This window comes from Martes martes, assembly GCF_963455335.1.
Source record: "Martes martes genome assembly, chromosome: 10".
Lineage (NCBI taxonomy): Eukaryota > Metazoa > Chordata > Mammalia > Carnivora > Mustelidae > Martes > Martes martes.
Window position 1 is genome coordinate 32,029,650 of NC_137898.1, and position 25,647 is coordinate 32,055,296.

At 36.5% G+C, this 25,647-nt stretch overlaps 1 protein-coding gene across 2 annotated transcripts in view; it reads right to left on the reverse strand.

The window, feature by feature from the left end:
• DNAJC24 (DnaJ heat shock protein family (Hsp40) member C24) overlaps positions 1-25,647 on the reverse strand; it is a 64,660-nt gene that overhangs the window by 2,574 nt on the left and 36,439 nt on the right. Inside the window, exons 3-4 of one of the 2 annotated variants that reach the window (XM_080816989.1) lie at positions 14,276-14,414; positions 2,862-2,930 (exon numbers count right to left, since the gene is read on the reverse strand). In XM_080816989.1, coding sequence (XP_080673115.1) covers positions 2,862-2,930; positions 14,276-14,414 — 208 coding nt within the window. The remainder of the gene's footprint in view (positions 1-2,861; positions 2,931-14,275; positions 14,415-25,647) is intronic. The other variant, XM_080816990.1, reaches the window with a different exon arrangement.

The following is a 25,647-nucleotide window of genomic DNA, read 5'->3' on the forward strand; positions in this document are numbered from 1 at the left end:
AAGACAAAATAACCAAGCTGTACCACAGACTAAGGAGAAAGGTTAACCACTCTCTCAACAGTTCTTCAGGGATGGCTTTTAAGAATAATAAAAGGCATTGTTTCATACTATCCTTGGATCAAGAATATGGTAATCCAGCTTTATCTATCATGTTGGGTTTCATCTACTTTTCTCCTGCCTCTGGATCTTCACTTTCCAAGGTTACTCTGAAAATGGCCACGAGGGAATCTTCAAACAATTTTTTTTATTTGCCCAGTTGACTGTACTTTTTATTGAATTTTCATCTGCCAAGACTACTCTTTTCAACTGCAAAACTTATATTACTAATTTATAAATATCCCTGTAGAAATAATGGCTTCATGCAGCCATTTGCTGCTCACAAGATTAAGGTTTGCTTCCCTCTTTATTAAAAAACCCTTAATTTAAATAAGCATCAAAATAAATAAGTAAATAATAAGCATCAAAGGGTGTCCTATACTTTAAAGAGTAACTCTAGCTTCTAATAACTGATTCATTGGCCGTGGTTAGGATTCTTCTGTATCTTCACTGTCAGGTTTACTTAAGGAAATTCCAAGGATAGTAACACAAAACTTAACAATTTCATGTTGTACATTTCCTTCACCATCTTGGTTTTTTTTCACCTGTATCACAAAGCTGAGGGGTGCCTGGATGGCTCAGTTAAGCATCTGCTCAGGTCGTGATCCCAGCGAGCCTGCTTTTCCCTCTCCCTCCACCTGCTGCTTTCCCTGCTTGTACTCTGTCAAATAAATAAATAAAATCTTTTTTTTAAAAAGTAAGAAACCTCATAGTATTTGTTGACTGGACAGATGTTTGAGCCACCAATCCATATGAACTTAAAATAAAAACTTATTATTTGTATTTTTTTAAAAAGCTACTAAAGGAAAAAATGCAAAAACCAGTTTTGACTATTTTCATATTATCAGGAATCATTAGGAAACAAAATATGTTAATCAACTACAGCAAAAAGAACTAATTCGTCTAAGAAGAGATTAAACACATACAATACTAGCTGATGAGGTAGCAATACTCTATTTTCAAAAAATGTATTTAGTTGGGCAGGTCTCCTTGATAAATGACATGTTCTGGTCTGTCCCTTCATGAACTAGAAGCCTTTCACCAAAGCCTATGTCACTAGTATATTCTACTTTCATAGCAGTAGTTCTCTTGTTTCCACTGATGAAACTATTATAAAACCCTGGGAGCCCCAGTTATACAAAACCTTAAGTTTCTCAATCATTCAGTGTAAATAAGAATTTATACTCTAGGGGTGCCTGGGTGGCTCAGTGGGTTAAGCCTCTGCCTTCAGCTCAGGTCATGATCTCAGGGTCCTGGGATCGAACCCCGCATCGGGCTCTCTGCTAGGCAGGGAGCCTGCTTCCCCCTCTCTCTCTGCCTGCCTCTCTTATGATCTCTACTTGTGATCTCTCTCTGTCAAATAAATAAAATCTTTAAAAAAAAAAAAAATTATACTCTAGGATTTCATTTGGCAGTTTAGGAGCTGAGTGGCCCATAAGCAAAAACGTGATTCTCCTCTTAAAGTCAACAGCCCATCACCCACATTCCTAACAGCACTAAGTTAAAAATTTGCCATAAAAAAATATTCCAGGGGTGTCTGAGTGGCTCAGTAGGTTAAAGCATCTACTTTTGGGTCAGGTCATGTTCCCAGGGTCCTGGGATAGAGCCTGTCAGGCTCCCTGCTCAGCAGAAAGCCTGCTTCTCCCTCTCTTTGCTGCCCCCTTCCTTGTCCATACTCTCTCTCCCCACAACTTTCTGTCAAAATAAATAAAATCTTAAAACAAAACAAAACAGTTCTTTAAAAAAAATTCCAGTAAACTTGGTTTCAGGAAGGATGATGGGCTGTTTATCTTCTGCCTATCTACATTCATTAGTCAATTTTTATAAAGTGCTAGGGAATTTTTACTCCAGGCTGAACAATAGTTATAGAGTTAAATTATATAAAAATGCTAAGAAATAGGAAGAGTTTCTTCATTTTCCCAGAGAAACATAGATGTGTGATACTCGTGGGCTCTATACGGGCTCTACAGTTTCTAGCCAAAGCAATTTACAAAACTATCAGAACAGGAGAGAAGTTGAAGTTGTAAAATTCTAGTAATTAATAGAGGGCACTTGCAAAGCTCAGTTGGTTAGAACGTCTGACTCTTGATTTCGGCTCAGGTCATGATCTCAGTCATGAGATCAAGCCCTGTGTCAGGCTCAGCACAAAGTCTGCTTGTCCCTCTCCCTCTATGTCCCTCTCTTTCTCTCTCAAAATAAAGTAATAAAACAAAATAAAATTTTAATAATACAAAAGGGAAAAAAGACAAGATGTCATGGTGGGTGGGTAAAGGGAGTGACAAATTTTTCTTTTCCACCTAACAAAATCAAAAAAGGGAGGGTAAAAACCAAGCTCCAAGCAGAAGAGTACAGTATGAAAAGCCCTGCCCTGCCATGTAAAGAAATAAAAATAAACAAAAATTCTAATAGAAAATTCATCTCCTATGTCAACACAGGAAGGATGGAAAATATTAACTTTATTTTCCCTATTACACAGATGGAAAGTAAACCAAAACCCAAGTAATTTAAAAAAAGAAAACCACATGAAACCTTCTATACCTAACATCTACTTAGACTAGACAAATAACTAGAAATGAGTCATATAGAGGAACATCAATAACTGAAGTTTAGAATAAAAAAATTCCTAAAACCACCCACATTTATATATTTAAAAAGCCAAACTATTACTATTTTTTAAGATTTTCCAAATATCCCAGAAGAGTTTTTCTTGTTAAAGAATATCCCTAATGTTTTCCTTTACTGTAGTCAAGAGAAAAAATCCCAACCTTCGTTCCAACACATTTCTTCAAGATATACTTGAGCATCTACTGGTCCCACATTTCTTAGATCATCTTCTGTAAAATATAAAATGCAACATTTATTTGACACTTTAATCATAACCATGAAGAATGCTGAAAAGCCAACTGCAGCCCGTTGACAACAGCTATAATTTACTTGCCATTTAAAAACTTAGTTTACTAATTTGACAGCAGTTTTAAGGCTACCTGACTTGTAGTCCACTTCTCACGAACCTCAACAGTCAAAATCTATCCCATTTTCCACAAATACGCAACATGCAAAAACCATAGAGTTGATTTGGTGATTCCTTGTGATTAACTAGTAACCCCTATTTTTGTGAGAGATAGGGAATTTTTTTGTCAAGCTATACCTGTAACTAAGGAAGGCAGCATGGGGTTGGGCAAAAATAACTGTATTTGAACCTTAGCTGTAAAATTTCACTAGCTTTCTAACCTTAGAAATATACCTTAGATACACTTAGTTATCTCTTATCTACTTCAGAAGGGTTGTTATGGACTGAACTGTGTCCCCCCAAAATTCTTATGTTGAAGTATTTAGAGATAAGCCTTTTATGAGGTAATAAAGGTAAAGTAAGACCATAAGAGTGGGGTGGGGTCTTAATCTGATAGAGTTGGTGGCCTTATAAGAGGAAGAAAGAGGGTCTCTCTCTCCATGCACAAGCACCAAGGAAAGTATCAAATAAAGACACAGTAAAGAACGAGGCCATTTATAGCCAGTAAGAGAGCCCTCACCAGGAACCATACTGACTGGCACCTTGATCTTGGAATTCCAGCCTCCAGATCTATGAGAAATAAACTTCTGTTGTTTAAGCCACCCAGTCTATGGAATTTGCTATGACAGAACAGACCAACACCAGTGTGTTGTTCTAATCAAATGAGATCAGTCTAAAAGTGTTTTATTTACTTGATAGGGACATAGAGAGCACAAGCAGGCAGAGCAGCAGGCAGAGGGAGAGGGAGAAGCAGGCTCACCACTGAGCAAGGAGCCTGATGTGGGATTGATCCCAGGACCCTGGGATCATGACCTGAGCCAAAGGCAGATGCTTAACCGACTGAGCCACCCAGCCTCCCCATCTAAAAGTATTTTAAAGAACAAAGCTCTAACCAATGTAAGGGTCACCTGATTTTTAATTGCTTGCAAGAGAGGAATAAGTAACTTAAAGACTTACTTTAAAAGATTTCAATAACCATACAGCTGTATTGTGTTGATGTTCTATTGCTATTTCCTAGGCCAAAGTTTTCCCTGCAGGTGGAAGGTTCAAAGAAGCTTGGAATTCTACCTAAATTTAGTAAGCATATAGTTTAGGTAGTAGAAGCATGTACTCTTGCTTAAAACAAGTATACTTTGGGACAAAGAAAGCAACTATAGATAAGCACTTGTCTTTGTTTTTAAAGGCATGTTATACTTCATGTATGCTTGTATTGTTCTTCTAGAAGTCGATGCTTAAAAGAAACTACTAAAATCCACCCCTCACCCCAATAAAATTTTCTTTAGCTGTCTCACTAGTCTCTTGTTCACTTGCTGAGAATGCTTTCCTTTGTTCCGTTGTGTGAATGCCTACAATTTAATTATATTTAATAACTGCCTGTTCAGAATTTATTGGTGAGTTACACAATTTTAAAATAGATGAAAAAATTATACAATATTTTGAACTCACTGTGGTTTCCTATTAAGTATGTCAAATATTATATCACTTCATATTTATTAGGTCCCAACAGTCTATTAAACTGACCCTAAAATCCAAAGATTAAAGACTCTGCCCAGTGGTCGGAGTGTGGGGGAGTTCCTTCATCTCTGTGCCCACTGAATAGCTTATGCAGACTGTATCAGTATGTGAGGTAATCTCTGAACAAAACAATTTCTACATTCTATATAAAGCACACTTGGTTATAGATTATTCAGTATTTTAGTTTTTTTTTTTTAAATTCTCCCTAAAAGTCCCATGGAGAGAAAAACAAATCTTAATCATATGTTTCAATTTCTTAGAATGACTAAGGTAAGTTTGCTTGAATGGAGAAATGAAAACTTTTAGATTTATGAATGGGGGTAATTGGCACTTAACAGACTGTAGTTAGAGGAAAAACAGATGTAAATAATTTACAATCAAGTTGGCTATATTCCAGGGTATCTGATCGATATCTTCAGTAATTTTGGAAATCAATTAAAGCAAATCAGACAAGGCAGAGGTAATGACAAGATGAATAAGCCTTAATCTAACCTATCTTGGACACCTGCAATATAGCAATTACACAAAAGGACAACCCACTCATATATGTCCACTAAGCTATTTTTACTTGAAAATAATAAATGAGAAATAACTGGTAAAGAGAACTGCCAAGGAAGTCAGCATATTGCTGTGCTTCTCCACAAAGAAGCTACTGTCATGCTCACCTAGTATTTCGCGTGGAGCACCTCTCTATTATTCCACTTCCTCAAAAAAACGGGCCTTCATATTTTTATTTTTTTCTTTACATACAGTTACTTTGGAGTAGCGACCTATTTCTTAGATGACAGATCAACTTAGATGATATCTCATAATAAGAGGGAAAATAATGCAAAACTGGTTAGTACTTTGCCCAAGGTCAGAGTTACAAGAAATAAAAAATATTCTCATGTTCTGTGGCTGTCTAAACATCTAACTATTTGATCTGATTATTCAATATTATGTGGATACAGTCCAGGTTTCTGTGAGGTTCTGGTTTTAAAAGTCCTATCTGACACAAGAGAGAACATACTATATAATTCCCCGTTATATAAAATCTAACAAGCAAAACTATCCCGAGTTGTTGCGTGACACCGTGGTATTGGGTGTGGGGGAAAGTGGTGGCTACAAGGAGTCAGAAGGGACCTTCTGGGTGCTGGTCAGATGGGTGTATTTATTGTGAAAACGCATCAAGCTGGACACTTAGGATTGGTATACTTCTCTGCATGTATGATACATTTCAACAAAAAGTCTTAAAGTAGTGTGCTGAGACTCTAAGAGCTACACTTTTTAATAGAAATAAGGAAACAAAAGTTAGGGAAAAGAAGTTAAAAGCCTAAGAAAGTGTGTATTCCCTGAAAAGATGGTAATCTAACAACTTCTGAAAAAGGCTGGGGGTGATTAACTCAGGGAAAATTGGATCCCTGGAGAACTGTATAATGAGCAGAAGGGGTACATACAAGTAAAAGGTGAATCTAAATGTAGGGGGTGGGGAGGTGACCACAATCCTTTGTTGAGAGGCAGGTGTCCAGGGAATGGGGCAACAGCAACTTCCCCCCTAACTACGATTACAAGGAAGGAGCACAAACAAATCAATGTTTTTTTTTTCTTTTTAAACAATGATCTCTGCTTGTCCACCATTGTAGTTATAATTAGAAAACTTAATTCCTCCCTAGCCTGTAAAGTAACTCACAGGAACCCTGTAATTAGCTTTGATAATTGTCTTCTAATCAGGCATGGCATCTGCAAAATAGGTAAGTTCCTTTTCTTTTGAGTATTACATATTACAAATATTTTTGCTCATTACAATGAAATATTTCAATAGGCATCCAAAAATATAAATTCTATCTCAAAGTTTTCCTGTTAACATGACACTACTAAAAATACTGAGAAAACATAAACTGACTTATGCAGCGACTTAAAGGGATAGGTACCAAAAAAAAAAAAAAAAAAAAAGAAAAGGAATAGGTACAAGATTTAAATCTGGAATCTTAGCTCCAGAATGGTAATAACTTAAAAACAAACCAACCCAGCCATTTGGAAAGAAAACGCAATGCGTGGCATTTGGGTACTCTATCTTAAGTCCAATTACACTACAAGATTCCTAATTCTTTTGAAGTAAATGGGCTCAGCTTTTCCTAAGGTGTATAGGTCCATTCACACCCTGTGCTATACCCAAAGCTTAGCTAAATACGGAGATCAGAAAAAGATCCAAATTTCCTTATATATAGAAAGCAATGCATTATAAAAGGAAATTCCTGTGGAATATAATGATAAAATCAAATAATTTATGTGGTTACTTGGAAAAGAATCTTTCAACCTTCAGAAGTACAGGCCCTTCTGACCCTGTGTTCTATTGGATTTGTCTGACAACAAGAGGTGAAAGAATTCTGTAGCTCCTTTGTCTCAACAGTGGGATCTAAGAAAACACTGGCAGGACTCATCAGAGAGGTTTATGAGCCTGCAATTCAAAGAGATTAAAAGGAAAATCTAGGGAGATTCTTTCACACTGAAGAATAACATTAAATAACTATTAGCAGCTTGGTTCAGTAAAGCTTACTAGAGCTCTCGCTGGGTCATTCACAACTTTCTAAAAGAGGAAAGGTTTTTTTTTTCAGCTCCATTTGGGAATCAATAAATATTTCTTACTTCTTACAAGACAATGGAATTCCAGCCTTTTAAAGCTTCTTCCTAATGATAGTAAAATTTCTAAAACAACTTTTTGCTGCCTAAATAATTACACTTCCTAATCCCAGGAAACCTAACCATAGCTACAATTCAAATAAATAAGTAAAAATAAATAATAGCAACAAAAAGCTACGGTGGAGAGGAATTTAACTTTATTCATTATGGCTGAGATATCAAAAGTCTCATTCAACCCAATTTTGGCCAGAAGATCTAGTCCATCTGCAGTTCTGTCCCTACTATTCATGTGTAGCAATGTTGGAACTTACTCGAGCGATCAAGTCCCCACGACACTCTCATTTAGCAAGTAGTCTGTTGTATTTATTTTTATGCCTTTTAAAATAAGATTTATTTCACACTTACGGAAGTCATCTGTGTGTAAAAAGCAAACAGTGTTTTTGTTTAGGTCTAACTTAGTATCGTGCTGTTTTAAAACCAAGTAATTTAATTGTATATAATCACCTCATTCTTAAAAATCATTTCACTATACATAATTAAATTTTTCATATAGGAACTAACTTGAAGGAAATAGGTTTCCTTCTCCTTAAAACTCTCTGTTCTTGGAACAGTCTCAGACTACCTTGATAAGAGATTCTGAATCAGGCAACATTTAACGTGAAACCTGCTCATTAAATCAGAAAGCTCTATAATCCTTTCCCAGGTGAAATTAAAGAGTCACAATTGCAAGGCTTTCCATATCAAAGAAAAATTACAAACTTGGAGTTTAATTACGGACTTGGAAGAACTGGGGCTTTTGTAAACTGAGCGTACATGCAGTGCTCATAAAAGGTACCAAATGAAACCCGGAACCTGAATTTCATGTTTCACTACACAACAGGTAGAACAGCAGCAGAGGTAGGCCTGCCCTCTCGTTCTGACCCGCAAATATAACTCACTCCTGCCCATCTGGAACTGAAAACAGGAGGCTGCACACACCTATTCAAAACTTGACAGCGCACCACAATATGATTAAAAGTCAGAGAATGGCTCTGAATTCCTCCTCTATCAACTATTAGCCATGTGGCTTTAGGCAAATTACTTAACCCCTCTGAATCTCAGATTTTTTAAAATATCTTCCTTAATAGGCTGTTAAACAATGATTGAAAGACAATTATCACAGATACAGTGTTCAATAAATGGCAGCTATCTTAACTGTTATTATCTCAGAATGTTTTGTTGACCTGTTCATACCCCACCATAAGAAAATGACTAAACACCAATCTATTCTGAGAGGGGAAAGCCTCAAGTACCACAGTGTAGGGAGGCAGCAGCTACTACCATGTCTGGATTTGTGACAGTGCTAAGAAGTTTGATGTACTTTGCTATAGTCAGTCCCACTAAAATCGACCTGTTATTATCAAAGCCATAGTCCATCCGACGTATCAAACAAAACTGCAAGATAGGAACCACAGAGAAAAAATTCAAAATAATTAATTCGCAGATTAGATTCAGAGATTAAAAATAATGGTAGATTTGAGTGTGGGGGGAAGCTTTCTTTGGGAGTTGGGGGTGGACTGGAGGACGAGTTCAAACTTGAACAAAAAATAAACTGTGACAAATCAGAGTGGGAGCGTGTACTGAGTCATGACAAACAACACAGGCATATGTGTTTGGGAGCCCCTAGGTGAACCAGGAGAGAAGATTCACATCAGGTTCGTGATTGGTGATAAGGCTAGAAAAAGTAATTAGGAACAAAGTTCAAAGCTTCTGTCCCATTTAAATTCTACATGAATGGGTGAATGTGTTGGGGAGAGGGTGGTTATAAAAGTTCTTAAACAGAGGAGTGAGAATAAAGAAAGCTAGACCAATCAAAATGTAAACGACTGTAGGAGAACACCAATTAGCAGCTATGGGTATGTGTAATACTCTGGGTACAGCCTATGGTGATAGCTGTGAGAAGAAGATCACACATAAAAATAAAAACTAAAAAAATACCAACACTCATTTCTAATTCATTGGTTATATATTGAGCAAAGGAGAAGTAATCAGAATGTAATATGAAATGAAGATTTCAAGTCTGAGGGAAAAAACAAGCAATGAGAAAGGTAACCAACCCTGTTTTGGGTTAAGACTCATTGATTTCAGTTGGTCAAGTACCCGAGTAGAAACTGGGAGAGACATTAAAGTGGGAGATACAAACTTCCTTAAATCTTCCACTTTCGGTAGTATTAAATCAGAACTCCCAAATGCGTCCAAGTGTGTGTGTATGTGTGTGTATAACTATAATCTTGACCATACATAGGTTTCTATAACATTCTTTAAAACTAGCCAAATTTTTAGGCAAAACCACTGAGAAACGATCTTAAAATACATTTTCACTGCAAAAACAGATACCTGCATTCAAGTAAAAGTAAAAGGTAACATGAGTAGTCACCTTCTTATGACAAATAAGATGGAACAGGAGGACCCTCACAGAAAGTTTTCTCTATACTCTCTTCTCCCTCTGAAGAAAATGCCAGTCCCTAACTGTCTAGATGGATTTTCTGCATCATTTCACATACGTACTTTTCCCAGAAACAGTCACTAAAAAAAACATGCCCCCTGATGCTTATCTTCAAGTTTTACCTGAAGCACATTTTTACAGCCAATTTTCAAATTCCTAAAATCAAATGGAAATACTGATATGATCATAGATGGAAACTCTAATCTGACTAATACAAGTATTTTGTAAGGGTCAGTTTAGCACATAACCTACATAAATATCTACTGGCCTTACGTTATTATTCTTAAGTTAACTCAGATTCATATTATCTACATTTAGAAGTATTATTTCCCTTCTTATGGAGTTAATCAGTCTTTAGCACTAACTTTTCAGGAAGCATCAGCTTTTCAGGAACGATTCTTATTTTGGGCTTAAGAAATTACATGTTGGGGCGCCTAGGTGGTTCAGTCGTTGGGCATCTGCCCTCAGCTCAGGTCATGATCCCAGGGTCCTGCGATCGAGCCCCACCATCAGGCTCCCTGCTCAGCAGGAAGCCTGCTTCTCCCTCTTCCACTCCCCCTGCTTTTGTTCCCTCTCTCACTCTGTCTCTGTCAAATAAATAAATAAAATCCTTTAAAAAAAAAAAAAAAGAAAGAAAGAAATTACATGTTAACACATTAACATTGGTGGGGTTTTAAAGATATGTTTGTATTTGGCCTGCAATTTATTTGCTTATCTCCCATTCTCAAATATTTATCCTTATAAAAGGGACAATGTAAATTGTATAACACAACACCAGAAATGACCTTTTGTATCTAGCTAAGGGAGAGTAGCTGATTAGCTTTGAGTAAAGACACAATGACTGTACAATGTCTGGGTATCCAAGTACTTGTCTGATTGTGTAAGGTGAAGACTCCACATTACCAAAACAATTCACTAACAGAAAACCAAGATACATCTTAATATAAAATAATATACCATGAAGGATTCCAAACACAATCCACTTATTTTTTAAAAACATTACTTAACCTGACTGATTTCATTTGAATGTTTGTTTTACGTTAGGTCACAAAGAAATAAACCTAACTCATCAGCTGTGTCACTCTGTAGAGCCACTGAGACATTGGACATCTGTGTGACTGTCATATATTACAAAGCAACTAAATCATGATCCCTATTATTTTCCTATAATATACTTCTGATGCATTTTTTAATGTGCTTAATATATAAGAAAACTCCCCATATATTTATAAGGGCACCAAAATCTATTCGACAGATATTACTCATTTAAACATTTTATAAATCCAGAAAAGATTTTCCAAAGTACTCATCTGGTTGTCTAGAAATGCAAAGCCTAATCTTGAATAACTACATGCCTTTCAAAGGAACATGGGAAGCAAGCCTTTGGAAGCATCCTTAGAAACAAGAAGGTAAATATGCCAACTGGAACTAATTGATTAAATTCACTAGTTAACACTGCTTTCAAAATGTATAGTATCTGGGAACTGAATATTACTCATCCTTTTTTAGATTTGCTTTTCTTCAGCCTGGCCAACATTGCCCTAAAAATATCAACTAAGACTAGATAGGTGGCAATGGCGAAGAAAGAATATATGTACTTTACTGGGGTTATCTACCCTAGACTTTTTCTTTATTAGGACTCATTGGATAGTATCTTTTGTGAAGCAAAGAAATATGGACGTCAAGGGCCCCTTTAAATGATCTCTTAGGGAAATAAATGGTTGTGGGCAATACTGATGAGAGTTTTCTTACAACAGAGCACCAACTTTGAGCTGTGAAATACGAGAAAGCATTCAACATATAAATAAAATGTCTCTTGCCTCCTTCCCAAGTATTACAGTTAATGGATTTTATACTCCAAGTTAATGGAAGGCAGGAAACAAACATATTTAAAGCACACCCTATGAAAAGAAAGTTCTACAATGAACTATCACCACATGCAAAAAGAGTTCTGTATAACAAAGCTATTTCCATGTCCCCAGGGGGTGACCCAGAAAAAAAGAATGCTTTGACCTGATTATAACAAATTCTCTCTCTCTTGGTAACCTATCCTGGTCTTTAACAAATTATCACTCTCAAAGGTTTTCCTTCTATCGAATCTAAATCCTCACTGTTAGAAGTTCAAGTTCATTTCCTTCTTTTGAGGAGCCATTTACTGAAGATGGGTCAAGAAGGAAAAATTAATGTCAGCATTCAAAAGAAATGACAAGATGAAACTAGGTTTATTATGAGATTTTTAAAAATAGCTCTAGTATGAAAGGCTTAAAAAGAGCAAGTTATATTTGGATAAGAGACTTCTACTTCTTATCTGAACAGCAATCCAATCTTAATTTAAAACAAAAGTAAAGCATTCTCACCATCTGGAGCTGCTGGTAATGAAGGAAATACTTTGTACTTAGATCTGACATAGTAAAAGGTCAGGAAAAGCTGCATTTCTACTGTCCTCCTAGAACCTGCTTGAAAAACTTGCAAAGCAAACCAACAATATATAAATTCCAAGCAGATCTGCTGATTTATCGGTTTATGAATCAGGCCCACTTCTCACTGTATTCAGTTTGTCTAAATGTTGTTGTGGCCTCATCAATGACCTATAAGAGTCCCCTGTGATCCTGTAGGCTGCAGTTATCTCCATTAAAACCTTATAACCAGGGACTAAAAGCTCAAAAGAAATCCACATTTCCAAGGACTTCCCAAAGGCAATGAGAAAGGGTTAAAGCTGTTGATTATTTGTTCTTACATTTTTTTAAACTTTCCTTCATGCAATTTTATTGCTCACTTTTAACTCTGTTTCCTATTTCTCTCCATTTCTCGTCTATCAATACCCTATTCCCTAGCAAGAGAGATTAGTTTTTTGTTCCTGTTTTCTCCCTCTTCTCTCTTTAGGTAGTGGGCTTCTAGTCAGTTTTACTGACAGGTTCTTAACAGTACACAGGCTGTGGAGTGGCAAAAATGCAGAGCCACAGGGCGAGTATGTACCTTACACCCCTCAAAGTACAGTTTTGTGGATTATCCTTATCTTAAGCAAACTGGCACCCACAAAGTAATGACTGGTAAAGACGGGCAAAAAGCACATAGGTAACTTCTCACGCGACAAATTCATGTATAGCTTCAGTACTTTTCACAGAAAATACTATCATGTGAACCAAGGTTAAAAAGATAGATCTGTGAACAGAATTCACCTACTTGTACATTCTTCTGCCAAAAGTAAAACATATTTATAAAAGAAATACAACACGTGCAAGATACTTATATATGCACCAAATAGATAAGACCCAATATTCAAGCCATATTTGAAAATTAATCCAAATTCATTGCAAAGGTACACTCATTAGTTTCCTAATATTTTTAAAAGGCTCATCAGTCTTAAAAGAGTAGGGCTTTAGAGCTGCTAAGTCTGATGAAAGTCACTCTTAAGTTCTCCAGTATCTGAACAAATAGCTCATGAAGTCTTTACACATGAAGATATCACACACTGCCTATAAGTTATAAATACTTAATTTTATCAGTACAATTCCCTCTGAAAATAAATATGGGCATTCCATATATACCATTGGCTTTATCCTCTAATGCTGTGTTTTAGAAGTAAGCCTGGTTTCTCAAATCAAATTTTCAGAACCGTAGTCGCTGGAGCCTTAAAATCATTTTGTTAGGTTTGATGATGTGCCAGTGTAGGGCATGGGAGGGGATTCAATAATCAACTACAGAAACAGTGAGCTTTTATCAACACATTCGAGTCAATGTTGAACCTGGTGCGCTATTGCAGAGTGCAATTGAGTGTTTTCCCCACAGGCTGTAACTGATTATTGACTCCCCCCCATTAGCATGCAGGGTGCATACTGAAGGTTCAAATAGAAGACTGAGGGACTCCTATCCCAAGGCCATTGCTGAAAGACAGCCTATCACTTCGTGTAACTGCAGTCTATGTGTGACAAACCTGACCTACATTTTTCCCTTTCTTTCTCACAAGAGCTTGTCACTGTTTTAAGAAGCTATTTTCTAAAATGCATAAAAGAAATGACTTTTAGAACTGCTTAGGAAAGGTGCATTCCTAAAATACCATTTATAGCAGTCTTATAAAGAACAGTTTATTCGGGAGACAATCACGAAACCTAGCCTAAAACAAGCTGAAAGACAGCAGAGTGCTTTATGATGTTATTCCCTATGGTACCCTCCTTTCGACTGTCATTTATATAGTACACTTTGTTAAAAGTGCTACAATTAAAATCTGAATGAGTACATAATTAAATTTAATGAAAAGAAGTTATTAAACATTAACTGGAAATGTGTGATTAAACATTTTTCATTAGTTAGAAAGAGCAGCTTTCATGGCTTCCAAAGAAGCCACATCCTAGTAGTTTTGTTAACTACTCAATGGATACACAATAAGCACTACTAAGCAGAGGACACAGTTAAAAACAGCGATGGAGGGGAGGAGTCAAGGCGGCAATAATAACTTGGTACGAAGGCTGGAAAATGCTCCTCAGGAACGGCTGCAGAATGCGCTTCAAAGAGTTGCCAGTGTGCTATGGCTCCTCACCCCAAGTACCCACCATGCCGCTGCAGGTCATACTCTTTTTTTGTCTCTTCATTCCCTAGAATTTTCCATGCCTGATCAATTTCGATGAACTTCTGTATACATTCCTCCACTGTTCCTGCTGGCACATCTGCACTTTGTTTATCTGGATGATACTGCCAATCAAAAATAAAGGGGGTGGTGAATAGAGAGGGTTGGTGGGGGTAGGTTAAAAACAAAAACTAAAACAAAACAAAAAACCCCAAAACTTGTAAGTCTAAGTTTTAGTTAAGAAAAAAGGTGATGAGAAGATGAAAACTAAGATACCAAAGCAATGAGACAACAGTGCTGGGCACAGGAGACAACTGCCAGGTTAATTAGACCACTGGAGTAGCTATAAATCCACCAGTGACATGATCTGTCACAACATGCAAAGACAGCATTTTCTGGATAATTTGCTGATGGAATCACTGGTCTCATGGACAATTTACCTAGAGAGGATGACTAACGCAAACAGAAATAGGTACTTGCAGACAAGCAGGACATGACAAAGAAAGGGCACAAACTATGCAGAGTATGACACTTTCCTTATATAAGGTGCTTAGCTGTAAAAACCATCACTATTGAACTACTAGCTTTTTCTTAGGAAATCAGATTATACAATCATACTTAAAAATAAATACCTTTCATCTTCCAGCTCAGCCCTGAAGATTTTTTTTTCAGCCCTTAAGATTTTAAAGTTACAAATCCCCAAACCAAAACTTTTATTGAATAATGGTTATTCTAGGGCAGATTGGTAAGAAACAACATTTTTTTGTTTCAAGGATTTATTTTAGAGATAGAGATAGAGAAAAGTGTGCGTGCGTGCGTACACACACACACACACACACGAGAAGGGGGAGGGCCAGAGGCAGAGGGAGAGAGAAAGCACCTCAAGCAGACTCCCGACCTGGCACGGAGCCCCACATGGGATCATGACATCATGACCTGAGCCAAAACCAAGAGTCAGATGCTCAACCAAATGAGCCACCCAGGCACCCCAGTAAGAAACAACTTTGAAGAACTAAACAAAACATTGGGATATAAGTTAATTCATTAGTAAATCTTTCTCACTTGTGTTTTCAAAACCCAAGAAATGTTTAAAAATGTTTTCAATATGCAGTAATTTGTTTAAAGTATTTGGTCAAAACAAGAACGTTTTATACAAATTCATCAATTCTCAAATGCTAATGTAAAATGTGGCTTACTAGAGATCTCACTTATATTATTTCCTTTTCCCCCTATATTCCCCATGGCTCTCCCTTCTCTTTTTATTTATTTGTTCTAAAAGAATCAATGTCATTTGCATTTCAGCAGTCTTTCAACAAATAAGCGAGAAAAGGTTATGTAAATGTAGGGACATTTCACTTAAATAAAGTGAGGACCATAGTAGCAGATATTCAAACGTATCATTTTTTCACTCTCAAGTAAACAAGGAACCACTTGATAGTATTCAACTACAATTTGCCACCAGTAATTACTCTGAAAGCTTTATCGAATATGTTACAGAACATACCTTAATTTTAAAAGTTACCTTGGGAATCTCCTTGAACTAGTAGACTACTTTTCCTCCTTTAGTTTTTGTCCTTTTTCTTCCAAGTTTTTATAATAAAACACGCCCAAAAACCCCCACCATTTTTACATTTCATGACATTAATATGGTTCGCTCACATACTCATCAATTAATAATGGCATACTCACTTAAATTCTTTGACTATGTTACAGACATTGAAAGAACACAAAATATCTACAAGTGTAACGTCATGCATTATCCAAGTTGCTAAGGCCAAAGTCACTCAGTCAATTGTGGCAAGTAACATGAAGTAAAGTGACTTCAATCCTCAATCCGGAATTCAGAAAGTATATAAATTTTTAACCATAATGTATAGTACTGGTTTTGACAGTGAATTTGTTTTCATGCCGAACTTTTTCACACTGCTGATGATTCTTGCTAGCAGAGCAAAAGCTATTGTGTTATCTGGTTGCACAGAAGAACACTATGCATGCTGAGAAAAAGATTACAGGGCAAACAAAGAGAATTAGGCTTCCATTTTCCCTTTGGCAAACTATTTCTCTTCCTATGCCAAATTTAACAGTTATCAACATTTAAATATTTAAGCTAATTAATATAATGACTGAAGAAAAGAAAGGGAAACAAAGGCTTCACTATTTCATCTTTTTATGATAATGATTTATCAAATGAAGCTCATAAAAGTCATTCCCATACTGAGGTCTAGGCAGTCCCTACATTTGGGCCATTTAAGTAACATCCCCAAACCAAAACTGAGTTTGCTATGTTAAAGTTCTCTAGCTAGCTGACCTATTCTTCTAACACTATGTGAAGAAGATTTATGTAACAAGCCTTACCAAGAAAGCCCTACAAAATCAAGAATTAGTTTGTGGCCACCCAAAATGAGAAACTATCACTAAATTTTATTGAGTCATAGATCAGTTGTTTTTTTTTTTAAAGATATTATTTATTTATTTGACAGACAGAGATCACAACTAGGCAGAGAGGCACGCAGAGAGAGAAGGAGAAGCAGGCTCCCTGCTGAGCAGAGAGCCCGATGCGGGGCTCGATCCCAGGACCCTGAGATCATGACCTCAGCCGAAGGCAGCGGCTTAATCCACTGAGCCACCCAGGCGCCCCGAGTCATAGATGAGTTCTATGATAGTCCAAGCATAATACAATTTCTTACTAACTTGGTATTTTCCTGACTATTTTATTTTATTTTTTTTTTTTTATTTTATTTATTTGACAGAGAGAAATCAGAGCTAGGCAGAGAGGCAGACAGAGAGAGGGGGAAGCAGGCTCCTACTGAGCAGAGAGCCCGACGCGGGGCTCGATCCCAGGACCCTGAGACCATGACCTGAGCCGAAGGCAGAGGCCTAAACCACTGAGCCACCCAGGTGCCCATTCCTGACTATTTTAAATAAGCAACTCACCATCTGAGGCTTTTTAGGTCTACTTTTTTGTGCTATTATTAAAATGCAATAAATTTTATTCTATGATACAGAGTCCAATTAAGAGATGGCAATTAGGGGTGCCTGGGTGGCTCAGTGGGTTAAGCTTCTACCTTCAGCTCAGGTCATGATCTCAGGGTCCTGGGATCGAGCCCCGCATCGGGCTCTCTGCTCAGCAGGGAGCCTGCTCCCCTCCCCCGCCAACCCCACCGCCTGCCTCTCTGTCTGCTTGTGATCTCTGTCAAATAAACAAACAAAATCTTTAAAAAAAAAAAAGAAAAGAAAAGAAATGGCAATTATTCAGACCTGTACCCCTGTACATTATATGTTTAAAAAAAAAAAGAAAGAAAAAAATGGCAATTATTAGCAAACAAATAAATGTTATTTAGGGTGCTAAAAGCCTCAGTCCAATCTGTTTTGACAGCAAGTTCCAGAACAAAACAAAGGTCTAAAAGAGAATAAAATATTCTATGGTAGGCTAATAATGGCTCCTAAAGGTATCAGGTCCTAATCTCTGGGACCTGTAAAGTGTTACATAAGGAAAAAGGACCTTTGAAGGTGTAACTTGAAGATCTTTAAATGGAAAGTACTCTGAATTACTAAATTCAAAGTATTCTTATAAGAAAGAGGCAGAGGGGTTGTGACACACAGAAGAGAAGATGGTATGAAGAACATTCAGAGAGACAGAGAAGGATTTCAAATAATGGTATCAAAGACTGGGAGTGATGAGTCCATAAGCCAGGGAATGCTGACAGCCACCAGCAGCTAGAAGAGGCAAGGAACAGACTCTTACCCCTAGAGCTTTGACTTTGGTCCAGTTATATTGATTCTGGATTTCTAGACTCCAGGATTGTGGAAGAATACATTTCTGTTGTTTTAAACCACCACATTTGTAGTAATTTATTTTAGCAGCTATAAGAAATCATACACTGTGTAAATATATCTATGGTTTATATAGAAATACAAACGTTCTAGAACAGGCAAAAGAATCTTGAAATAGAACAAAGCTGAAGAACTTACACTACTGGATTTCAAGACTTATAAAGCTACATTATCAAGATTGTAGTGCTGGCGTATACATACATATATATATGTGTGTGTATATATATATATCTCTAAATACATCAGTAAAACAGAATAAAGAGTCTAGAAGTAATAGACTCTCTCTCTATATATATATATATACATACTATATATATGTACAGTCAATTGATTTTCAGCAAAGGTGTCAATGCAATTCAATAAACTGAACTGAAACAACTGTATGTCATGTGGAAAAATTAACCTCAATTCCTCTCATTTCATAACCAAGAATTAACACAGGATAAATGAGTCATAGACATAAATATAAAACACAGAACCATAAAGCTTCCTAGAAGGATAATACAAGAGAATATCTTTACCCTTGGGGTAGGCAAAGACTGCTTTGACAGAAAACAAAAAGCACAAACAATAATGACACAAAATGGATAAACTGAACATCGAAATTTTAAAACTTTCTGCTCAGCAGAGACACCATTAAGAAAATAGACAAGCCACAGATGGTTAAAAAAAAAAAACAAACTGATTAAATATGTATCTAACAAAGGACTTGCATTTGGAATATACAACAGTTGGGGCGCCTGTGTGGCTCAGTCAGTTAAGCGTCTGCCTTCGCACAGGTCATGATCCTGCAGTCCTGGGATGGAGTCCTCCATCTGGCTCCGTGCTCAGTGGGAAGCCTGCCTCTCCCTCTGCCCCACCCCTGCTCATGCTTTCTCTCTCTCAAATAATAAATAAAATCTTTAGAAAAGAAAGAATATATAACAAAAACAAAATCCTACAAATTGATGATAAAAAGACACACTTATTAAAAATTGGGGGATAGAAGAAGATAGATGAACAGATTATGATGGCACATGAACTTGTACTCAAACTTTTTCATTACATAACAGGAAAATGTACATTTAAAATATTAAATATTATTAAACACCTAATAGAACAGCTAAAATAAAAAAGACATAACACTAAATGTTGGTGAAGATATAGAATAACTGAAGCTCTCATATGGTGCTGGGAGGAAATTATTTGACAATTTCTGATAAAGACACACATATACCTATTCTATGGTCAAATAAAAAATTTTGGATATTTACTTAAGAGAAATGAAACATAAACATATGCTCACTAAAAGACTTATAAAACAATGTACTCACAGCCTTACTCACAATAGCCAAAAACTGGAACAATAAAGTCTATGAACAGGAGAATAGATAAATGGTAGTATGGCCATATAGGAATACTATTCAACAATAAAAAAGACAAAAAAAAACAACAACTATGACATACTCAATAACAAAGATGAATATCTAAAACATTACATTTGACAAGAACAAAAGGATACATACTATTTGATTATACTGATATGAAATTTAAATTCAGGCAAAACTATTCTATAGTGATAGAAATTAAAAGTTGGTTTCCAGGTGAGAATAAGGGGTGGAAATTAACTAAAAAGGGACACAGGATATTTTCTGGAGGAACTGAAATGTTCTGTATTTTGTTTGGGATTGTGGTTATAAGATATCAAATCTCACCAAATTGAATATTTAAGAGCTGCGCATTTTTCGCTGTATATTGACCACATCTCAACAGAAAAACATTTTTAGACATGACTAAAATTATTAAAAGAAAATTAGAAAATCTTTCTAAGCTATAGAGAAAAAAATGAGAAATTTCTTCCAATATTGAGAGAAAAATATAATTAAAATACAGAAAATTAATACAAAGACTAATACACATTAGTGAAAAGTTTAAATCACAGACAGTATAAAAATATACTTTTATTGCTTTCATAAGTACATATGCCAACCTCCAAAAAACTTTACAATATTCAAAAAAGTTAAGTACTGCTGAGCGGAAGATTAAGTACATTCAAAATTAAAATATCATAAATATGTCACAATACCAAAAATATTAAGAATGTCTCTCTGTGATTATTACAACAGTACAGAGGTGTCTGTCTCCAAAGTTTTAGCAAACTGCTATTTTACTATTCTCAAGTGATTTGATAGTTACAACTTTATGATCTGTTTAACCTCCTCACTTTGGGGGAAAATTTATCAATTACATAGTTCTATATTCTTTAAGTCCCTATGTCACTAATTGAAGATGAGAAAAATGAACACAAACAAAAGATAAGAAACTGTCTTGATCTGAAAATATAAGATCACTCATGCAACTATAAGATATACAGAAAATTATGTAATACAATATCAGGATTAATATGTTATCTATATCCTAACTAATTATCTAATTAATAATTAAAGTTTTCATTAGGAACTCTTTATTATGACTAGCTGAGATTCTATGGCAAATGGTTGTCCAATATGGAACATTTTGATTTTCGATCCTCTCCATATAATAATTCCAAGTGCTTTCTAAATAACTAATTATGGAGTGACTATCACAATATGTCAGCCCAGAGAAATTCAAAATGTGGTCCTCAGATTTGCATCATCAGCATTATCTGAGAGCTCGTTAGAAGATGGCCTCATCCCAAACCTGGGAGGAGTGGGGGGCATGTGGGATCCAGAATCTGTTTCAACAAACTCTCTAAGGCAATTATTATGCATGCTAAAGTATGAGAAGCACACTGTTAGCCTCTACTGCTTAAAACACAGAATTGGGTGCAAGTCAGAAAATTAGTGCTTTATAAACATTTCTCCTTGACAGATGCATCCCTCCATGTAGGTATCCACACACAAAAAAAGAAAAAAAGATGCTCAATGAGTGACACTCCTCAATTGTTAACCCAGACCACCACAATGAAAATTACATAAAGTGTTCTAAGTCATAAATTTTTTGATATTTGATACCTTTTATTCACTAATCATAAATGCCAGCCCCTTTATTTCATTGTTTACACAAATGCCAACGTCGATGATGAGGAAGCTGACGAAATCTGAACAATATGCCAGTAGTATTTTAATCTATTGATTTATATTTAGAGGAGGATACAACTTGTATCAGGCTTCAGCTATTGAACACACAATAATGTCCACTGATAGGTTTAACACAGAGACAAGTGTTTTTCTACTAAAAGGACAAAAGTTAAAAGTATGTATAAGTTGAGAGGAGTGTATTACATACAATACACTGTAAAAATTCTAGCAATTTCTAAAAGGTTTAAGTGCAAATTCATATATTCATTAACTCCAAATGACCTTTTCTAATGGCTAAGAAATATGTAGAGTTGAAATGAAATGGTATTTCTTTAAAGAAAGTGTATAAGACAGTTTTATGGTAAACTGCCCACTATACAGTAAGGTATTATTTCAGATAGCCTAAATAGAGGTCCACCAGTTTTAATGCCTTTCTTTTTCTTTTTTTAAAGATTTTATTTATTTATTTGAGAGAGACCACATGAGAGAGAGGGCACACATGAGCAGGGGAGAGGGGCAGAAGGAAAGGGAGAAGCAGACACCCCACTGAGCAGGGAGCCCCATGCAGTGCTCAATCCTGGGACCCTGGGATCATGACTTGAACCGAAGGCAGATGCCTAACCGACTGAGCCACCCAAGGTGCCCCTTTAATGTCTTTCTTACATTCCTTTTTAAAAGGACATACTGCTTTACTTTACTGATAGCTTGCTACTTAAATCTGAAATTAAATAAAAAGTTAGGGAATCACACATTAACCCCTTACTACACATGTGTGATTATGCTGTTTTGATTTATAAAATATTGACTGTAAACAGAAAGTAACAATCAACTATGAAAATGACTCTGAGCAAATTTAATTAAACAAAAATTCCCAAATTGTTATACTGGTATTATTTGATCGATCAATGTGGACCCTGAGGACACAGTACTTTGGTTTGTGTAAAAGATGTGTTTGATATCATTAGCAGGATGCTAGCTATTTCTAGCTTCAAACTTTCTTGAGTTCCATAACCAAATTTCAAAACACCTAAAAGCTAGCTTATCAGTACTACCTAAGTTCAACATGTCCAAAATCCAATTTATCATCCAGACTCTAAAATTAGTTTCACCTTCTGTTGAATTCACCACTATGCTCAATAAAAGCTGAAAGAATGAGTGAATAAGAGAATAATAAATACATTTCCTAATAATCCAGGCTACAATAACAGGGCAACCTTCCTTTCCCTCATCCCATGAACCACCAAATTCAGTAGATTCTGCCTACACGATGTCCTTTCTATTCTCAGTGCCAAACCTAGTTAAAATGAAAAGTAGCTCTTTCTTGTTCTCTAGCATTCACCTTCTAATAGCTCTCCAATCCATGCATCCACTTCCAAGTTCACGTGCCTAGCCTTAAAACACTAATCATGTCATTCCCCGGCTCAAAAATTTTAATAGGTAACCTACTGTACAGTGAATTACAGTCATAGTCCTTACTCTTATAGGTAAAGTCCTCCAATAAAAGAACCCCAACCTACCATTCCAGTTCTATTACAATATTACAGCATTTATGCCTAGTCATTCTACACTAGTCCTTCAGATCTCATCCCTTAACATGCATACCTTTGTTTCCATGCCTTATTTATACTATTGTCTCCACTGAAACATCCCCCATCAGTTCAAATGCATCTCTTCCATGAAGCTATGTTTAATATCCCTACCCAGAGGGATGAGACGTGTGTGTGTGTGTGTGTGTGTGTCCTTTTGAAGTGCTTCATCATTCCTAATTTTAAAGGAACTGATAGTTACTTGGGGACTCAGCCCTCCTCTAAAACACTTACTACAAATACTGTATCTTAACTCTATCTGTAGCTCTGCAGAGATTAGCACAATGCCCCGCTTCACAAATATCCTCCATAAATACTTATTTAAGTTGTACATGTAACTTTCCCCAAAAGTACAAAGTCTGAAAGTTCCTCATTTTAGTCAGCACTAGACAGAAGGAGGAGCAAATTTTAGGTTTAATCTGAGCTTTGCACTTTTGTATCTTTGCTCTCACACTCCTTCCTAGTAAACAAGTATTAATTATGTCATTCTATTCAGCTAACACATGGACAGATATGATTCAGGGATATGCTTCAGCCCAGTGGTCTTCCTCAAATATTTTCCAAACTGAAGAATGAGATATGGATTACACAGATTCTTACTAAGAGGAATAAATTCAAGAGCATACTTGGGAAAAAATGGATGTGTAACTGTGGGATGTGTGAATATGGAAGAGGTTGAATCTTTAAAAAAAAATAATAAAGAGAGTCCTTGATGTCCTTTTCTCTACCCTGCTCAGTTTTCTGAAAAGGAAAGTGTTCATGTTTCCTATACGAATTCTGTACTACTAAAAAGAGACTATCTATCATAACATCAGGAGATCTTATCAGTATCTGCAAAAAAGAGAACTGGATGCCACGGCATTTTTTCGCTTTCTTTGCCAATAATTCTGTGGACAGAATCCCATTCAGGTAATGTCTTACCAAGCCCCAATAGGCCCAATGTCAAATTTCCATGACATCACAGTGGACACACTTTCCAAAGAGACTATAACGCAGAATACCACTGAGGAACTTCAAACCACGGCACACACATAAACACTGAATAAAAGCTTATTGTGGGTCATTTTGATCTGAAGTCTTCTTGCTTTCATGAATCCAGTCCTCACTACATTTTGAGGCACTCATCACCTCTAAAGATAGTAAAAACCCATTTCTTTAGACATAGGCTGTGAAAGAAAATCGAAAAGGTCAAGTTAAGCGAATTATGTAAGAGGGCATTCGTACGTCTGACCATAATAATATCTGACAGCAAGAATACCAATGTCCCACATTTTTACTGATGAAGAACTTTCTCTTTTGATTTATGAAAGTATTAAATATAGGTTCTATTAAAATAGTTTATGAAAATTAGCAGTTTCTTAATCTTTGATAATTTCATGAAAACCAAGGATGTTCTCCCTGAAAGTGCTTATCACATCTTTAATTTTCCTTCCTTCCAAAACAAGACAAAGAAAAAAACAGTTCAGTCACTAAAAGTTAATTCCAAATAACTGCACTTGTTTGCTCTTATTCTCTAAACACTGACACAGTCACAGGAGACCCTCCCCAACACTTCCTAAACCTCTCCCAACCACTGCCTTTTCTCTCTCTCTCTCTCTCTTTTTTTTAACTTTGATTTATTAAGTAATCCCTATCCCCAATGTGGGGCTCAAACTCCTGACCCCAAGATCAAGAGTCACATGTTCCACCAACTGAGTCAGTCAGGTGCCACCATCTGATTCTCTCACAAAACAGCTTCTCAAGCTCTTCTGTCCTCCAATCTGCCCACAAAACTCCTCTAAAGTATGCCCCAGATCCCAGGAGGTCTGTGCTCCGACACACCCCGCACTGGTTGAATCCTGATCAGCTGCTACAGAGGCCAGGGCCAACTCTGAGAACTCCCTTTCCTTCCACATCTGAGAGACAGGCCAGAATTTCTGCCTGCCAGCCTCATTCTGCTGTGGTGGTCAGACTGCCAGAAAACAAGATCAAGCATGGAAGGAGAGAGGCCAGGGGCCAGAGTACTCCCCACCACTGGGCCCCTGAGGTTTACATAAGGTAAGGATGCAGGCAACGGAGTCTCTTAACCAACTTGTAACAAACCAGGGCTGAGGGAAAGCAGGTTCCCTCTGCCATTTTACAACACAACAAACTTCTACAATAGCCCTCTATAACAAGGATTTATCTGGGAAGGAAACAGATGGAGAAGAAAGGAAAGGGTATTGAATCACCTTGTCTAATATTCTTCAGGTGCAGGAAAGTCTTCCTACCACACTCCTCTTTGGTTCTGCTTGCTACGATTGGCAATGGTTACTATTCTTCCAATATACAGTGGGGGCGGGGAAGATGTCCTTGGATCATCAACCAGAAGAAGGCACAATTACTCATATCAAAACCTAATCTTTTACCACCTTGGAAAACCAGAAATTCCTAAGTTGATATATATTTTTTTAAAGGACAAGGAAGGGCAGCCCCTTTTCCTAAACAGAGTTTCCCAGTTCATTGCTATCTCTACCTCCTAAAAAGTATGTTCTTCTACCCTGTTTTTTTCCTTAAGTTTATTCATTTTTTTAGTAATCTCTACACCCCATGTGGGGCTTGAACTCACAACCCTGAGATCAAGAGTTGCATGCACTTCCAAGTGAGCCAGCCAGGTGCCCCATACACCTATTTTCAAACACTGAATTACCAATGTTTGTTGATAGCTTATAATGAGCAGAACTTGAAAACAAAATTCTGTCTTATATTTGAAGAAACTGAAAGAATAAATATCAAGTAATATTATTTGAGTGAACAGTAAGTTAAAGCAGTGTTTTTAGGGTCACATAACAAGAATTTGTGTGACTAGAGGCACAACTGGTCCTACAGAGTAGGGCCCCTATTATTACAATCCTTTTAAGTGAAATTAAGACAGAGTT